Source organism: Trachypithecus francoisi, unplaced genomic scaffold, assembly GCF_009764315.1.
Source record: "Trachypithecus francoisi isolate TF-2019V2 unplaced genomic scaffold, Tfra_2.0 Lachesis_group5, whole genome shotgun sequence".
Lineage (NCBI taxonomy): Eukaryota > Metazoa > Chordata > Mammalia > Primates > Cercopithecidae > Trachypithecus > Trachypithecus francoisi.
This window is the reverse complement of record NW_022681470.1, coordinates 82612327-82629099: the sequence shown is the minus strand read 5'-3', so window position 1 is coordinate 82629099 and position 16773 is coordinate 82612327. Positions and strand designations below refer to the sequence as shown.

The 16773-nt window shown below is 39.6% G+C and overlaps 1 protein-coding gene across 1 annotated transcript in view; it reads right to left on the bottom strand.

Moving 5' to 3' along the window:
- DNAH14 (dynein axonemal heavy chain 14) overlaps positions 1–16773 on the bottom strand; it is a 604313-nt gene that overhangs the window by 247057 nt on the left and 340483 nt on the right. The window contains exon 42 of the mRNA XM_033199195.1: positions 5889–5967. Coding sequence (XP_033055086.1) covers positions 5889–5967 — 79 coding nt within the window. The remainder of the gene's footprint in view (positions 1–5888; positions 5968–16773) is intronic.

Sequence of the window (16773 nt, the reverse complement as noted above, 5' to 3'; positions counted from 1 at the left end):
ACAACCGGTACCAGCCATTGCAAAAACATGCCAAAATGTAAAGACCATCGAGGCTAGGAAGAAACTGCATCAACTAATGAGCAAAATAACCAGTTAATATCATAATGGCTGGATCAAGGTCACACATAACAATATGAACCTTAAATGTAAATGGACTAAATGCTCCAATTAAAAGACACAGACTGGCAAACTGGATAAAGAGTCAAGACCCATCAGTCTGCTCTACTCAGGAGACCCAGCTCACATGCAGAGACATACATAGGCTCAAAATAAAGGGATGGAGGAAGATCTACCAAGCAAATGGAGAACAAAAAAAAGCAGGGGTTGCAATCCTAGTCTCTGATAAAACAGACTTTAAACCATCAAAGATCAAAAGAGACAAAGAAGGCCATTACATAATGGTAAAGGGATCAATTCAACAGGAAGAGCTAACTCTCCTAAATATATACGCACCCAATACAGGAGCACCCAGATTCATAAAGCAAGTCCTTCGAGACTTACAAAGAGACTTAGACTCCCATACAATAATAATGGGAGACTTCAACACTCCACTGTCAACATTAGACAGATCAATGAGACAGAAAGTTAACAAGGATATCCAGGAATTGAACTCATCTCTGCACCAAGCGGACCTAATAGACATCTATAGAACTCTCCACCCCAAATAAACAGAATATACATTCTTCTCAGCACCACATCACACTTATTCCAAAATTGACCACGTAGTTGGAAGTAAAGCACTCCTCAGAAAATGTACAAGAACAGACATTATAACAAACTGTCTCTCAGACCACAGTGCAATCAAACGAGAACTCAGGACTAAGAAACTCAATCAAAACCGCTCAACTACATGGAAACTGAACAACCTGCTCCTGAATGACTACTGGGTACATAACGAAATGAAAGCAGAAATAAAGATGTTCTTTGAAACCAATGAGAACAAAGATACAACATACCAGAATCTCTGGGACACATTTAAAGCAGTGGGGAGGGAAATTTATAGCACTAAATGCCACAAGAGAAAGCGAAAGATCTAAAATGGACACTCTAACATCACAATTAAAAGAATTAGGGAGGCAAGAGCAAACACATTCAAAAGCTAGCAGAAGGCAAGAAATAACTAAGATCAGAGCAGAACTGAAGGAGATAGAGACACAAAAAACCCTCCAAAAAATCAATGAATCCAGGAGTTGGTTTTTTGAAAAGATCAACAAAATTGACAGACCGCTAGCAAGACTAATGAAGAAGAAAAGAGAGAGGAATGAAATAGACGCAGTAAAAAATGATAAAGGGGATATCACCACCGACCCCACAGAAATACAAACTACCATCAGAGAATACTACAAACACCTCTCCGCAAATCAACTAGAAAATCTAGAAGCAATGGATAATTTCCTGGACACATACACCCTCCAAGACTAAACCAGGAAGAAGTTGAATCCCTGAATAGGCCAATAGCAGGCTCTGTAATTGAGGCAATAATTAATAGACTACCAACCAAAAAAAGTCCAGGACCAGATAGATTCACAGCTGATTTCCAGCAGAGATACAAGGAGGAGCTGGTACCATTCCTTCTGAAACTATTCCAATCAGTAGAAAAAGAGGGAATCCTCCCTAACTCATTTGATGAGGCCAACATCATCCTGATACCAAAGTCTGGCAGAGACACAACAAAAAAAGAGAATTTTCGACCAATATCGCTGATGAACATCGATGCAAAAATCCTCAATAAAATACAGGCAAACTGAATCCAGCAGCACATCAAAAAGCTTATCCACCATGATCAAGTGGGCTTCATCCCTGGGATGCAAGGCTGGTTCAACATTCGCAAATCAATAAACGTAATCCAGCATATAAACAGAACCAAAGACAAGAACCACATGATTATCTCAATAGATGCAGAAAAGGTCTTTGACAAAATTCAACAGCCCTTCATGCTAAAAACGCTCAATAAGTTCGGTATTGATGGAACGTACCTCAAAATAATAAGAGCTATTTATGACAAACCCACAGCCAATATCATACTGAATGGGCAAAAACTGGAAAAATTCCCTTTGAAAACTGGCACAAGACAGGGATGCCCTCTCTCACCACTCCTATTCAACATAGTGTTGGAAGTTCTGGCTAGGGCAATCAGGCAAGAGAAAGAAATCAAGGGTATTTAGTTAGGAAAAGAAGAAGTTAAATTGTCCCTGTTTGCAGATGACATGATTGTATATTTAGGAAACCCCATTGTCTCAGCCCAAAATCTCCTTAAGCTGATAAGCAACTTCAGCAAAGTCTCAGGATACAAAAATCAATGTGCAAAAATCACAAGCATTCTTATACAGCAATAACACACAAACAGAGAGCCAAATCAGGAATGAACTTCCATTCACAATTGCTTCAAAGAGAATAAAATACCTAGGAATCCAGCTTACAAGGGATGTCAAGGACCTCTTCAAGGAGAACTACAAACCACTGCTCAGTGAAATCAAAGAGGACACAAACAAATGGAAGAACATACCATGCTCATGGATAGGAAGAATCAATATCATGAAAATGGCCATACTGCCCAAGGTTATTTATAGATTCAATGCCATCCCCATCAAGCTACCACTGACTTTCTTCACAGAATTGGAAAAAACTGCTTTAAAGTTCATATGGAACCAAAGAAGAGCCCACGTTGCCAAGACAATCCTAAGTCAAAAGGACAAAGCTGGAGGCGTCACGCTACCTGACTTCAAACTATACTACAAGGCTACAGTAACCAAAACAGCATGGTACTGGTACCAAAACAGAGATATAGACCAATGGAACAGAACAGAGTCCTCAGAAATAATACCACACATCTACAGCCACCTGACCTTTGACAAACCTGACAAAAACAAGAAATGGGGAAAGGATTCCCTATTTAATAAATGGTGCTGGGAAAATTGGCTAGCCATAAGTAGAAAGCTGAAACTGGATTCTTTCCTTACTCCTTATACGAAAATTAATTCAAGATGGATTAGAGACTTAAATGTTAGACCTAATACCATAAAAACCCTAGAAGAAAACCTAGATAATACCATTCAGGACATAGGCATGGGCAAGAACTTCATGTCTAAAACACCAAAAGCAACGGCAGCAAAAGCCAAAATTGACAAATGGGATCTAATTAAACTAAAGAGCTTCTGCACAGCAAAAGAAACTACCATCAGAGTGAACAGGCAACCTAAAGAATGGGAGAAAATTTTTGCAATCTACTCATGAGACAAAGGGCTAACATCCAGGATCTACAAAGAACTCAAACAAATATAGAAGAAAAAAACAAACAACCCCATCAAAAAGTGGGGAAAGGATATGAACAGACATTTCTCAAAAGAAGACATTCATACAGTCAACAGACACATGAAAAAATGCTCATCATCACTGGCCATCAGAGAAATGCAAATCAAAACCACAATGAGATACCATCTCACACCAGTTAGAATGGCAATCATTAAAAAGTCAGGAAACATAGGTTGGAGAGGATGTGGAGAAATAGGAACACTTTTACACTGTTGGTGGGATTGTAAACTAGTTCAACCATTATGGAAAACCATACGGCAATTCCTCAAGGATCTAGAACTAGATGTACCATATGACCTAGCCATCCCACTACTGGGTATATACCCAAAGGATTATAAATCATGCTGCTATAAAGACACATACACACGTATGTTTATTGCGGCACTATTCACAATAGCAAAGACTTGGAATCAACCCAAATGTCCATCTGTGACAGACTGGATTAAGAAAATGTGGCACATATACACCATGGAATACTATGCAGCCATCAAAAAGGATGAGTTTGCATCCTTTGTAGGGACATGGATGCAGCTGGAAACCATCATTCTTAGCAAACTATCACAAGAACAGAAAACCAAACACCGCATGTTCTCACTCATAGGTGGGAAATGAACAATGAGATCACTTGGACTCGGGAAGGGGAACATCACACAATGATGCCTATCATGGGGAGGGGGGAGGGGGGAGGGATTGCATTGGGAGTTATACCTGATATAAATGATGAATTGATGGGTGCTGACAAGTTCATGGGTGCAGCACACCAACATGGCACAAGTATACATATGTAACAAACCTGCACATTATGCACATGTACCCTAGAACTTAAAGTATAATAAAATAAATAGATAAATAAATAAAGTCTATTTCTACATAAAAAAAGAGTCAAGTACTGCATGAATAATAATTGTAGGGATAACTAGTTTAGACGTGGGAGTCATGGAAGGTCTCTTTGAAGAAGTAACTATTCAATTAAGACCAGAGAATGGGTGATATTTGGCAAAATATAGGAGGAAGAACATCTTGGACAGAAGGAATACATGTGCGAAGACCGTAAGGTCAAAGGATCATGGCTTGACAAACTGAAGAAAAAGGAAGTGTCACTGAAGCACAATCAGAGCAAGAGATTAGGAGATGAATCTGGAAAGGTAGGCAGGACCTTTTTAGGCTGTGCCAAGATTTTTTTTCTTCCACTTTGAAAGTAATGGGAAATCTTAAATCCCTACAAAAGAGAAAAGTATTTTAAATTATGTTTTAAAAAGATCGACTCTTGCATATAAGAGACATGTACTATTATATAAGGCATAAGACTTCTTCTATAAGAGACATGTACAAGCATATTAATCATAATGCTATTGTTAATAACAAAAATTGAAAATCTAAATGCTTACCAATGGATAAATAACCTGTGATACGTGTGTGTGTGTGTGTGTGTATATACGTATATCATAGTTTATATATATAATGACAATGGACTAGTTGGTAGCAGTGAAAAGAAATAAGAATAGCTGTATGCACAATGGACTAAACAGATGTAATGTTGAACAAAAGATGCAAGTGACAGAAGATCATACAGGATGATTTCATCTATTTAAAGTTAAAAACACACAAAGCTAAAAAATACTATTTTGAAACATATTAATAAGTACAAAATCCAGAATAGTAGTTATCTCAGATGATGGGATACCCTGAGATCTAGGAGAGAATACAGAGGACTTCAAAAATAAAATAATATGCTTTTTCTATGGCTGAGTGGTATATATATGGGTGATTATGGTATTGTTATTTGTATCTTATACATGTTTTATAAATGCTCTTTTTGGCTACTCACTATTTAATAAAAATTTAATTCCTTGTTGTTACACTGAGAATGAGCAGGAAAAATTGGGGAAACCAACTAGGAAGCTATTGCAAACAGTATAGGCAAGAAATGTTGGAGGTTTGGGTTAGAATGCCATAATCAAGATGTAGATAAGTGAGTGGATTTTAAGGCAGAACTGACAGGCAGAGTAGAAATCACAAGTGAATGCTTTATCATTCAAAAGCAAATGTGACATGAATGTCTTAAGGACTCATAATAAGATGCCCAACAGTGACTCTTCTATCCTACAAAATGGCTGAAGAAATGTAGAACTAATAATTTACATTGCTATAATTTATTGAGCTCTTACTATGTACTAGGCTCTATTCTGGATACATAACATATCACATTAGTATTCCAGTTTAATAAATGAAAAAAATTAAAGCTTAAAAACATTTAGCAACTAATTCAACATTTCACAGCTCATAAATGGCAGATTCATGAAATAAATTCATATCAATTTTATTCCTTTCTCAGATATGTATAGAGGCTGGACAATTGCATTCCTATAAGGCATATTACTTCAAAATGTAGCATAAAATCTGGTATCTTATATTAGCTACACAAAGAACTTTAAGTTGGAATAAAATGAATTTAAGTGCATTCTGATACTATGAAAACACAGAAGTATTGGTTTATCAAGAAGTAATCCTGTGCATATTTGAAGTTTGGCACCTAATTGTTACTAAAACATGTTTTCTGAAGAAATGTAACTGACCTCTTTTCTTTATCCTTGAATGTGACCGAATCTCTTTGAGAATTTGCCTCCTTAGATGACGTGTCACTCAAATCATTACCTTAAAAAGAAAAGAGTGTTTTTCCATAATTAAAAACTGACATAAAATTTATCTGGTAAACTAATGAGGTTTAACCTTTAACATTGTTTAGTTAGTGAATTATCATAGAAGAACATCTTTATTTCATATATGGTATCTGAGAATTAACTTATCAGAACAAAGTGGGAATTACAGGAGCAGAGAATGTTCTTACATTGTCAGAACTGATTTTTATTTATTTGAAGCACAAAGCTGTATACATTTGTTCTTTATTCTATTCTATCCTTTTTTTTATGAGATTGATTGTTGCAAAATATAAACTTTGAAACAATGAAGTGACTACGACCAAATATGGTACACAGTACAAGCTAAATAATAAATGGGCCCCCATAAAGTAGGGCAATAAAAAAAAAGCTGCATATTTTCAAGTAACAAATTTATTAAAACAAATATTCAGCTGGGGCATGTTAGGCAGATTGTAGTCATCCCCCTCTCATTCCCATTACCCAACTTTTTTGTTCAACTAATCCATTCTATAGAGAAACACAAAGAGCAATTATTCATTCTTCCTTGTAACTTATTTTTATTTTATAATATTTGCTTTCTTAATATTAAAAAATGCTTTTTTTTTTTTTTTTTTTGAGACAGAGTCTCACTCTGTCACCCAGGCTGGAGTGCTGTGGCCGGATCTCAGCTCACTGCAAGCTCCGCCTCCCGGGTTCACACCATTCTCCTGTCTCAGCCTCCCGGGTAGCTGGGACTACAGGCGCCACCACGTCGCCCGGCTAGTTTTTTGTATTTTTTAGTAGAGACGGGGTTTCACCGTGTTAGCCAGGATGGTCTCGATCTCCTGACCTCATGATCCGCCCGTCTCGGCCTCCCAAAGTGCTGGGATTACAGGCTTGAGCCACCGCGCCCGGCAAAAAATGCTTCTTTTAGGACATTTACAAAATACACAAAAGTGTACAGAAGAAAACAATCACCCATAATTCCACCACCTAAAGATAACGACTAGTAATATATTGATGCATTTCTTTATGGGCTTTTATATAAAGACATAAATTATATAAAAACATAATATTTTAAAATTTAAACCTAAATAGAAAACTAAAAACCGAGTTGGGTGCTTATCCTGCTTCTTAGGCCTGTCTTGATTTTGTTGCATCATAATTTATTAAGTCATTCATCCCTTGTTGGAATTCAAATAATTGTTTTATGATTATAAATAATTCTGCTATGAATAAACCTCCTTGTGCATAAATCTTTCTATGCTTCTCTGATTATTTATTTATAATAATTTTCTAGAATAAAAGATAGTAGAGCAGAGTATATGGATATTTTTAGCATATAGTGTCAAATAGTCCACCAAGAAAAGTTCAATCAATTTTTTATCACCCACTTCAACATCCCTTATTCCATAGATCCTTTAAGTGTTCTTCCCCTTCTGCTACTACCAAAGATGAAAAAAAAATAATATATATACTATATATATATATATATATATATATATATATTTATTATACTTTAAGTTCTGGGATACATGTGCAGAACATGCAGGTTACATAAGCATACATGTGCCATGGTGGTTTGCTGCATTAATCAATCCGTCATTGACATTAGGTATTTCTCCTAATGCTATCTCTCCCTTTGTCCCCCACCCCCGACAGGCCCCAGTGTATGATGTTCCCTGCTTGTGCCCATATGTTCTCATTGTTCAACTCCAACTTATGAGTGAGAATATTTGGTATTTGGTTTTCTGTTCTTGTGTTAGTTTGCTGAGAATGGTTTCCAGCTTCATCCATGTCACTGCAAAGGACATGAACTCATGCATAGTATTCCATGGTGTATATGTGCCACATTTTCCTTATCCAGTCTATCATTGATGGGCATTTGGGTTGGTTCCAAGTCTTTGCTATTGTGATTAGTGCTACAATAAACATACATGTGCATGTTTCCTTATAGTAGAATGGTTTATAATCCTTTGGGTATATATCCAGTAATGGGATTGCTGAGTCAAATGATATTTCTGGTTTCCGATCCTTGAGGAAACACCACACTGTCTTCCACAATGGTTGAACTGATTTACACTCCCACCAACAGTGTAAAAGCATTCCTATTTCTCCACATCCTCTCCAGCATTGCTGAGTCTGTCCCACAGACTCTGGCTGAGCGACGGATGAAAGAAGTATGCGGACACAGGTATTTTGCCTGACTGCACAGCTAGGGAACCACATGGCTCAGCACTGCTGACCAGAGTCCAGCAGCCAAGAGAGTGCAGCCCCAATAAGCTGGCAATGCTCACATTTATTTAGTGCAGATTTAATGACAAATGCTTGGAGCAAACACGATTTGTGGTAATAAACTTTGTCAACCCTGAGTAGACAGAAGTCCCTGCATGCGAATGATTAAAGGCTGGTTTTAGGACATGAATAAAATGTTATTTAGATAAACTCCTCTACATTCTTTTGTACGTACACCCTCTGCCCCGGGTAAGAACAGCTGCCTTCGGCTCATTCTTCCCTGAAGCTTTGCAAAACCCCCTGACCTTCCAAGAAGGTTTGAATCTTTCCCTATAATTTCTCCCACCACCATGACCAATCTCCTATATCTCCCCCTTTTCTGTTTTTTGCATCAGGTTTTGTGCAGAAACAGGTTTGTCAGCCACAGCGGTTATAATTCTCATTCCGGCTTTGCATCCTAGAATTAGTAAATAACATAAGACAAAAATGAATATAATCAGTATCATTCTTTTCCAATCAAGGAGTGACCCCTAGGAGTGGGGGTCTATCCAGAAGAGATGTCCTTGCACATCCTTCCATATGGCTGTTTGTTGGGCATGTAGATCTATGGCATTTAGGGATTCTAGAATTTTAAATTGCCTTATGTCTGCTATTAAATTATCATGTAAGTTTCCCCAGAGGTGTTGTTTCACCTCATCCCAACTATTTATTGATTGATTCCAAGATAGAGAGGTGACACAGATATGCTAATGCTCCCAGTCACAGTTTAATTGCTGTCAGAATGCCAGTGCATCTTGTCGCTCCTCTACATATTCCAAGGCAGCCTCAAGGCTTGCAGGCGTGCAAGAATCTTTTGATCTATATCCTGCTGTAAGAGAAGTTCATTAGACACATTTTTTGCCAAGTTATCTACAGAGGTAGCTGTTTGTACTGATTCAGTAATAGAGGCCACAACAACAATAGCAGTTGCCAAGATGACTATGGCTGAGATTTTAAAGGCTATAAGTGTGCCTATGAGTCTTTTGGGTCTGACCTGGGACAGGGCATGTTCTAAGATGACAAGGGCAGAGGAACCTTGTCAATCATGTGTCAAATTGACTGGTAGGAATGCCTCAGATTTTCTCCTTAATACCATGACACTAGTAATATTTTAATTAGATATATTGTAATTAGTGGTACATGAGGTGAACCAAGCGTGTCCCTGCACTCAGGTCACAAACTTGGAGTTTTGGGGTGTAATGGAAATATTAGTTCCCATAAGGAAAACATATGGATGGGTAGTGCAAATCAGGCACTGATCTGTGTGATTATGAATGACAGTCATAGTATAATTGTTACTGGAATTATGATATGTCCCATGCCAGATATTAAGGGAGGTGCTAAGATGTCCCAAGTGCCATAAAGTGTCGTGGGGTGGCATCTACTTTACTTGGGGTCTGGGATATCTCATCTCCCCATTGGCCCAAATCATAGGGGAATGGGATGTGACTACAAAACTGTGATTGATGCCACAATGGATGTGGACATCAGTATGGTCACCCCGCAAATGTGTGGGGGAAGGAGAGATCAGACTGTTACTGTGTCTACGTAGAAAAAGGAAGACATAAGAAACTCCATTTTGACCTGTACTAAGAAAAATTTTTCTGCCTTAGGATGCTGTTAATCTATAACCCTAGCCCCAACCCTGTGCTTGCAGAAACGTGCTGTATTGACTCAAGGTTTAATGGATTTAGGGCTGTGCAGGATGCGCTTTGTCAAAATCATGTTTGCAGGCAGTATGCTTGGAAAAAGTCATCGCCATTCTCCATTCTCGAGTACCCAGGGACACAATGCACTGTGGAAGGCTGCAGGGACCTTTGCTCAAGAAAGCCTGGGTATTGTCCAAGGTTTCCCCCTACTGAGACAGCCTGATATATGGTCTTGTGAGAGGGGAAAGACCTGACCATACCCCAGCCCAACACCCGCAAAGGGTCAGTGCTGAGGAGGATTAGTGAAAGAGGAAGGTCTCTTTGCAGTTGAGATAAGAGGAAGGCATCTGTCTCCTGCTTGTCCCTGGGAATAGAATGTCTCATTGTAAAACCTGATCATACATTCTGTTTACTGAGATAGGAGAAAACCGCCTTATGGCTGGAGGTGAGACATGCTGGGAGCAATACTGCTCTTTACTGCATTGAAATATTCGTGTAAAGTCAAACATAAATCTGGCCTACATGCACGAGGGACAGCACCTTTCCTTAAACTTATTTATGACACAGGGTCCTTTGCTCATATGTTTTCCTGCTGACCCTCTCCCCACCAACACCCTATAGTTCTGCCACATCCCCCTCGCCAGGATAGTAGAGATAGTGATCAATAAATACTGAAGGAACTCAGAGACCAGTGCCGGTGCAGGTCCTCACTTTCTGAGCGCCGGTCCCCTGGGCCCACTTTTCTTCCTCTATACTTTGTCTCTCTGTCTTATTTCTTTTCTCAGTCTCTTGTCTCCACCTTGTGAGAAATATCCACAGGTGTGGAAGGGCAGGCCCCCTTCAAAATGGCCATGGGAGCTCCAGTCTAAGATGTTATAATTGCCTAACTGGAAGCTATGGGCTTGTCCCCTGTGACAGACCTCCCAGCTAAAGTGGAATCCATTACTTTTCCAGCTTTGTTCTTCAGCACAGGAAGGAATGTTTGGGAAGGTGGCATTGGTTGTGTTGCCTGGTTTGAGCTTACCTGCCACCAACAATGTTAAGGCATGTCCTTTGCCATGATGTAGCCATAATTGTATTTGGGCAGGTACATAGTAAGGGTTAGAACTTTTATAACTTACATACAGTGGGAGGATAGTGGAGTGATATATAGTGTTAACTGGCACCTTAGTCCAATGTGTGCCATTAATAAGAGACCCCACTGGAGGTAAGTCAATCCCTCCTAGCCAAGCAGTTATGTTATTAGAGACTGGGAAGGAGGTGTCTGCCCAAGTAACAGAGCAGAAGAAAGGTGGATCTAAGAGATGAGCCCAATAGAGAGTAGCAGGTGTGGATTGCAGACAGAATGAGAGAACAAGAAGGGTTAATACCCTATGAGAGTTGCAAGGTACAATAGAAAGCATATCAAGGAATAAATTATCTGGAGTGAATTGTGTCTGTGTCTGGAGCAGGATTCACTCAGCCTCCTGAGCTGTCTTCTTCAGCATCTCCTAGGTAATGTCTGGGGCTTGTGTTGTCTGAGGAAGCCACATCATCTGGGACTGCGGGTCCTGCAGGGACATTTTCTCCATTTCTGGTACCGGGTTGGGTCCTAGCATGCCATGGTATGGTTTTATGCATTGTGCTGGAATCCAAAGAGGACCTGAGGGGGTGTGAACACAAGCATATCCTCTTCCCCATGTTAGCAATTCATTTGGACCACACCATACATTAATATTTACATCTTTCCATAAAACCACAAGTTTTAATGTTTTGAGGGGCTTTAGTAAAACGCTTTTTTATGGCTGATTGAAATTTATCATCTAAATTTTAAAAATTAAGGGTAAATAAGGTTTGTGCTAGCAGTATTGAAGGGTTTTTACTCATATTCTCCCCGTTTTCTTCTGAGCATATTTTTAGGAGTGGAATGGATATGTTCTACTATGGCCTGTCCTTGGGAATTATATGGGATGCATGTGGAATGTTGGATGTTCTACGTGGGACAGAATTGTTGAAATTGTGAGCTGGCATAAGCTGGACCATTATCAGTTTTAATTTTTGTGGGACATCACATAAACACAAAAGTTAAAAGAAGATGTTTAATAACATATTGGGTGGACTCTCCAGGAAGACCATGAGCACTCATTGAGAACTGGTATCAACAGATACATGTACATATCTTAGTTTTCCAAATTCAGGGATGTGTAACATCTGTTTGCCATAACTGATTAGGTTCTATTCCTCTAGGGTTAACACCTGTTGAAGGAGGGGACATGTCTGTGAGCTGGCAATCTGGGAATTGCAGGATAACTTGTTTAGCAAGTCTCTGGGTAAGTTGAAATTGTTTAGATAAGTTTCTCCAATTTTGGTGGAAAAATAGATGCGATTGGGTGGTTTGGTCAAGCAGTGACGTCATAACTTGCAGGTCTCCTTGATCATTGCCATAAGCCAATGGGGCAAGCAGTGAGCTGTGGGGTCGAATACGTGTGATAAAAATAGGATGTGTACGTTGATCCAGCAATTGCTGAAGTCGGAGAAAAAGTGCATACAGGGTGGGCTTGAGCATGGACTTAATGAGGGCTGTTTCAAGGTTCTGCAATAAATAGAGTAAGCAGAGTCACTAACAATACTGATGGGCTAAGCAGACTAGGTCTCCAGGGACGATATTAAAGCTCCAACCTCAGCTTTCTGAGTGTCAGTAAATCCAGAATGAATGAGGAAATCAGGCAATCTCTGCCAAATAGCTCCTTTTCTATTTTTACCAGAGCCATAAGGAAAAAGCCTTAAGGCATTAGGTATGGGGGAGTGAACTACTTTTGTAGGCACAACTAAAGGAGTATGAGATAATAACTGAATTAGTTTCTCAGCAGGAAGGGCATGTCCTATATGGCCTACATAATCAGAGAGTGCTGTCTAAAGATCTAGAGACAGGAGAAATAAGCTTTGAATTGCCTTTTACTCAAAGGAATTCTGATGACCTCAGGGTTATAACCTAGCAACTGATTGCATCATCTGTGGCCTGTATAGATGACTTTACTAACTAGCTGGATATAGGGGGACAATGTTTTAGTCATGGTATGTGAGTAAAAAAACCCATTCTAGAAAGTGCAGCCCTGGGGCTATCTGTCCTACTAATCCTGTTGGGGAATGTTTAGTAGGGAAAACAAACAATTGAATTGAATATTGTGGGTCTATGCAATCTAGTTGCCTCTGAGAAATAGCTTGCTCTATTTCCTCAATTTCTCTTTTTGCTGCAGCAGTTAAATACATGGGAGAGTCTAGGGCTGTATTGCCCTGTAGGATAGGAAACAGGATTTGTAACTTATCAGTAGTTATGCCCAAGGTGGGGTAAAGCCAATTAATATCACCCAGTAATTTTTTATAATCATTTAAGGTGTGTAAGTTGCTAGTGTTTAATTTAACCTTTTGAGGTCTCACTGACTGGGAAGTTAGTATGTATCCAAGATATTTCCAAGGAGAGGAAAATTGTACTTTTTCAGGTGCTATGATTAAACCTCTTAACTGTGCATTCTTTATGATGGAGGCATATAAACTTAAAACTATTGGCTCTGTTGGGACTGCTAGTAAAATATCATCCATAAAATGAATAATCTTGCAATTAGGAAATTCTTTTCTACTGGGGAGCAAAGCCTGATTTACATGATACTGACACATAGTAGGACTGTTCAACATCCCTTGAGGAGCACTTTCCAATGAAGTTGGTGAGCTGACCTTTCATTATTGATAGCTGGTATGGTAAAGGCAAATTTTTCTCTGTCCTGTTCTGCAAGGGGGATAGTATAGAAGTCGTCCTTTAAGTCAGTAACAACTAGAGGCCAATCTTCAGGAATTGCCACAGGGGAAGGGAGGCCCTGTTGAAGAGGCCCCATAGGCTGCAAATTAGCATTGATATCCTGTAAATCATGCAAAAGTCTCCATTTGCCAGATCTTTTGGGAATGACGAAAATGGGCGAATTCCAAGGGGTGTTTGATGGTTCTATATGGCCAACTTTTAATTGCTCCTCAACTAATCCATGGGCTCTTTGTAACTTCTCTTCCTTTAAAGGTCACTGTTCTACCCAAATAGGATTTTGAGAGAGCTACATCAGGGGTAGAGGAGAAATAACAATGGCCATTACTAGAAAGAGGTCTGCAAAGTGACCTCAATTAACCCTCTTGTAAATGGGCTAGTGGTTACATTTTCTTAAATGCTTTTTCTTATCTCTTTATAAGTGTCAAAAGAAATGGGTTCATATACCTGATTGTCTTGTCAATCTTGCATTATCAGGCAGGCTAAGAGCTCCCCTTCTAATGCTGCTTGCCTAAGACAGGGTACCAAAGCTGTAGTGTATCCCTTGTCTTTTTTTCCGATTTACAGGAGGGGGCTCAGGATAAACTTCTGTTTTCTCTTTGTTATTTTTGCCTGGTAATGGCTGGGCTGAATGAGAAGGAGGAGGTGGTAAGGTAGGTGATGGTTCCTCCTCCCTTCCCTTTTTAGGCTCTTCTGTGTAGAGCAGACCAAAGCAGCCCTAACTAAAGCCCATAATATTAGAGACGTTACTGGGATCCATTGCCCTTGTGCATGATGTTGTTTAAAATTTCTCCCCACTTGTTCCCAGAGCTTTATGTCTAGCTTACCCTCTTCCAGGAACCATGGGTTATGGGACACAACAGTTTGCATTAGGTTCCTTAATTAAGCCTGTGAAACCGAGGCTCTGCCAGCTTTAAGCAGCTGTGAGAGGCAAAGCCAGCTGGACTTCTGGGTTGGGTGGGGACTTGAAGAACTTTTCTGTGGCTAGCTAGAGGTTTGTAAAATGCACCAGTGTTCTGTAAAAATACACCCATCAGTGCTCTGTGGCTAGCTAGAGGTATGTAAAATGGACCAACCAGCACTCTGTAAAAATGCACCAATCAGTGTTCTGTGGCTAGCTAGAGGTTTGTAAAAGGGACCAATTAGCATACTGTAAAATGGACCAATCAGTGCTCTGTAGAATGGACCAATCAACACTCTGTAAAATGGATCAATCCACAGGACATGGGCAGGGATAAAAAAGGGAACAAAAGCTGGCCACCCCAGCCAGCAGCGGCAACCCACTTGGGTCCCCTTCCATGTTGTGGAAGCTTTGTTCTTTCACTCTTCACAATAAATCTTGCTGCTGTTCACTCTTTGGGTCCGTGCCACCTTTAAGGGCTGTAACACTCACTGCGAAGGTCTGTGGCTTCATTCTTGAAGTCAGCGAGACCATGAACCTACCAGAAGGAACCAACTCCAGACACAGCTGTCTCAATACTTTTATATACTTTTGCTGTTGAGCTGATAACTGTTGTCCCACGATGAAACACTAGCCTGAACAATTCCCTCAAACTTGGAAATCCTGAGCAGGCAGCAATGACTTATTGACTTACTGACAGCACAGTCTCTTTACCTTCATTTTTGAGGGTTCCAATGCGATCCATTGCAGCACTCCTTGTACAAGGCACCACCCACTGAGTCTGTCCTGCAGACTCTGGCTGACTGACAGATGAAAAAAGTATGCTGACACAGGTTGCCTGACAGCGTGGCTAGGGGACCACACAGCTCAGCACCACCAACAAGAGTCCAGTAGCCGAGAGAGTGCAGCCCCGATAAGCTGGCAATAATCGCATTTATTTAGTACAGATTTAATGACAAAGGCTTGGAACAAACAATTTGTGGGTAATGAACGTTGTTGACCCCCTGAATTGAGAGCAGTCCTGTGTGCAAATGATCAAAGGTCTGTTTTAGGACAACATGAGTAAACAAGATATTTAGATAAACTCCTCTATGTTCCTTTGTACCTATGCCCTTTGACCCTGGGTAAGAAAAGCTGCCTTCAGTTCATTCTTCCCCGAAGCTTTGCAAAACCTCCTGGCCTTCCAAGAAGGTTGGGAGCACAGTACGTGTTGTTTCCTGACTTTTTAATGGTAACCATTCTAACTGACATGAGATGGTAGGTATCTCATTGTGGCTTTGATTTGCATTTCTCTGATGACCAGTGATGATGAGCTTTTTTTCATGTTCGATGGCTGCATAAATGTCTTCTTTTAAGAAGTGTCTGTTCATATCTTTTACCTGCTTTTTGATGGGGTTGTTTTTTTGTTCTTGTAAATTTAAGTTCCTTGTGGATTCTGGATATTAGCCTTTGTCAGAGGCACAGATTGCAAATTTTTTTTCCCAATCTGTAGGTTGTCTATTCACTCTGATGATAGTTTCTTTTGCTGTGCAGAAACTCTTTGGTTTAATTAGATACTATTTGTCAATTTTGGCTTTTGTTGCCACTGCTTTTGGTGTCTTAGTTATGATGTCTTTGCCCATGCCTGTGTCCTGAATGGTATTGCCTAGGTTTTCTTCTAGGGTTTTTATGGTTTTTAGGTCTGACATTTAAGTTTTTAATCCACCTTGAGTTAATTTTTGTATACGGTGTAAGAAAGGAGTCCAGTTTCTGTTTTCTGCATATGGGTAGCCCGTTTTTGTGACATAATTTATTAAATAGATAATCCTTTCCCCATTGCTTGTTTTGTCAGGTTTGCCAAAGATCTTTTGGTTGTAGATGTATGGTGTTATTTCTGAGGCTCCTGTTCTGTTCCACTGGTCTATACATCTGTTTTGGTACCAGTACCACGCTGTTTTGGTTACTGTAAGCCTTGTAGTACAGTTTGAAGTCAGGTAGTGTGATGCCTCCAGGTTTTTCTTTTTGCTTAGGACTGTCTTAGCTATAAAGGTTCTTTTTTTGGTTTCATATGAAATTTAAAAAGTAGTGTTTTTCTAATTCTGTGAAGAAAGTCAATGGTAGCTTGATAGGAATAGCATTGAATCTATAAATTACTTTGGGCAGTGTGGCCATTTTCACGATATTGATTCTTCCTATCTATGAGCATGGAATGTTTTTCCTTTTGTTTGT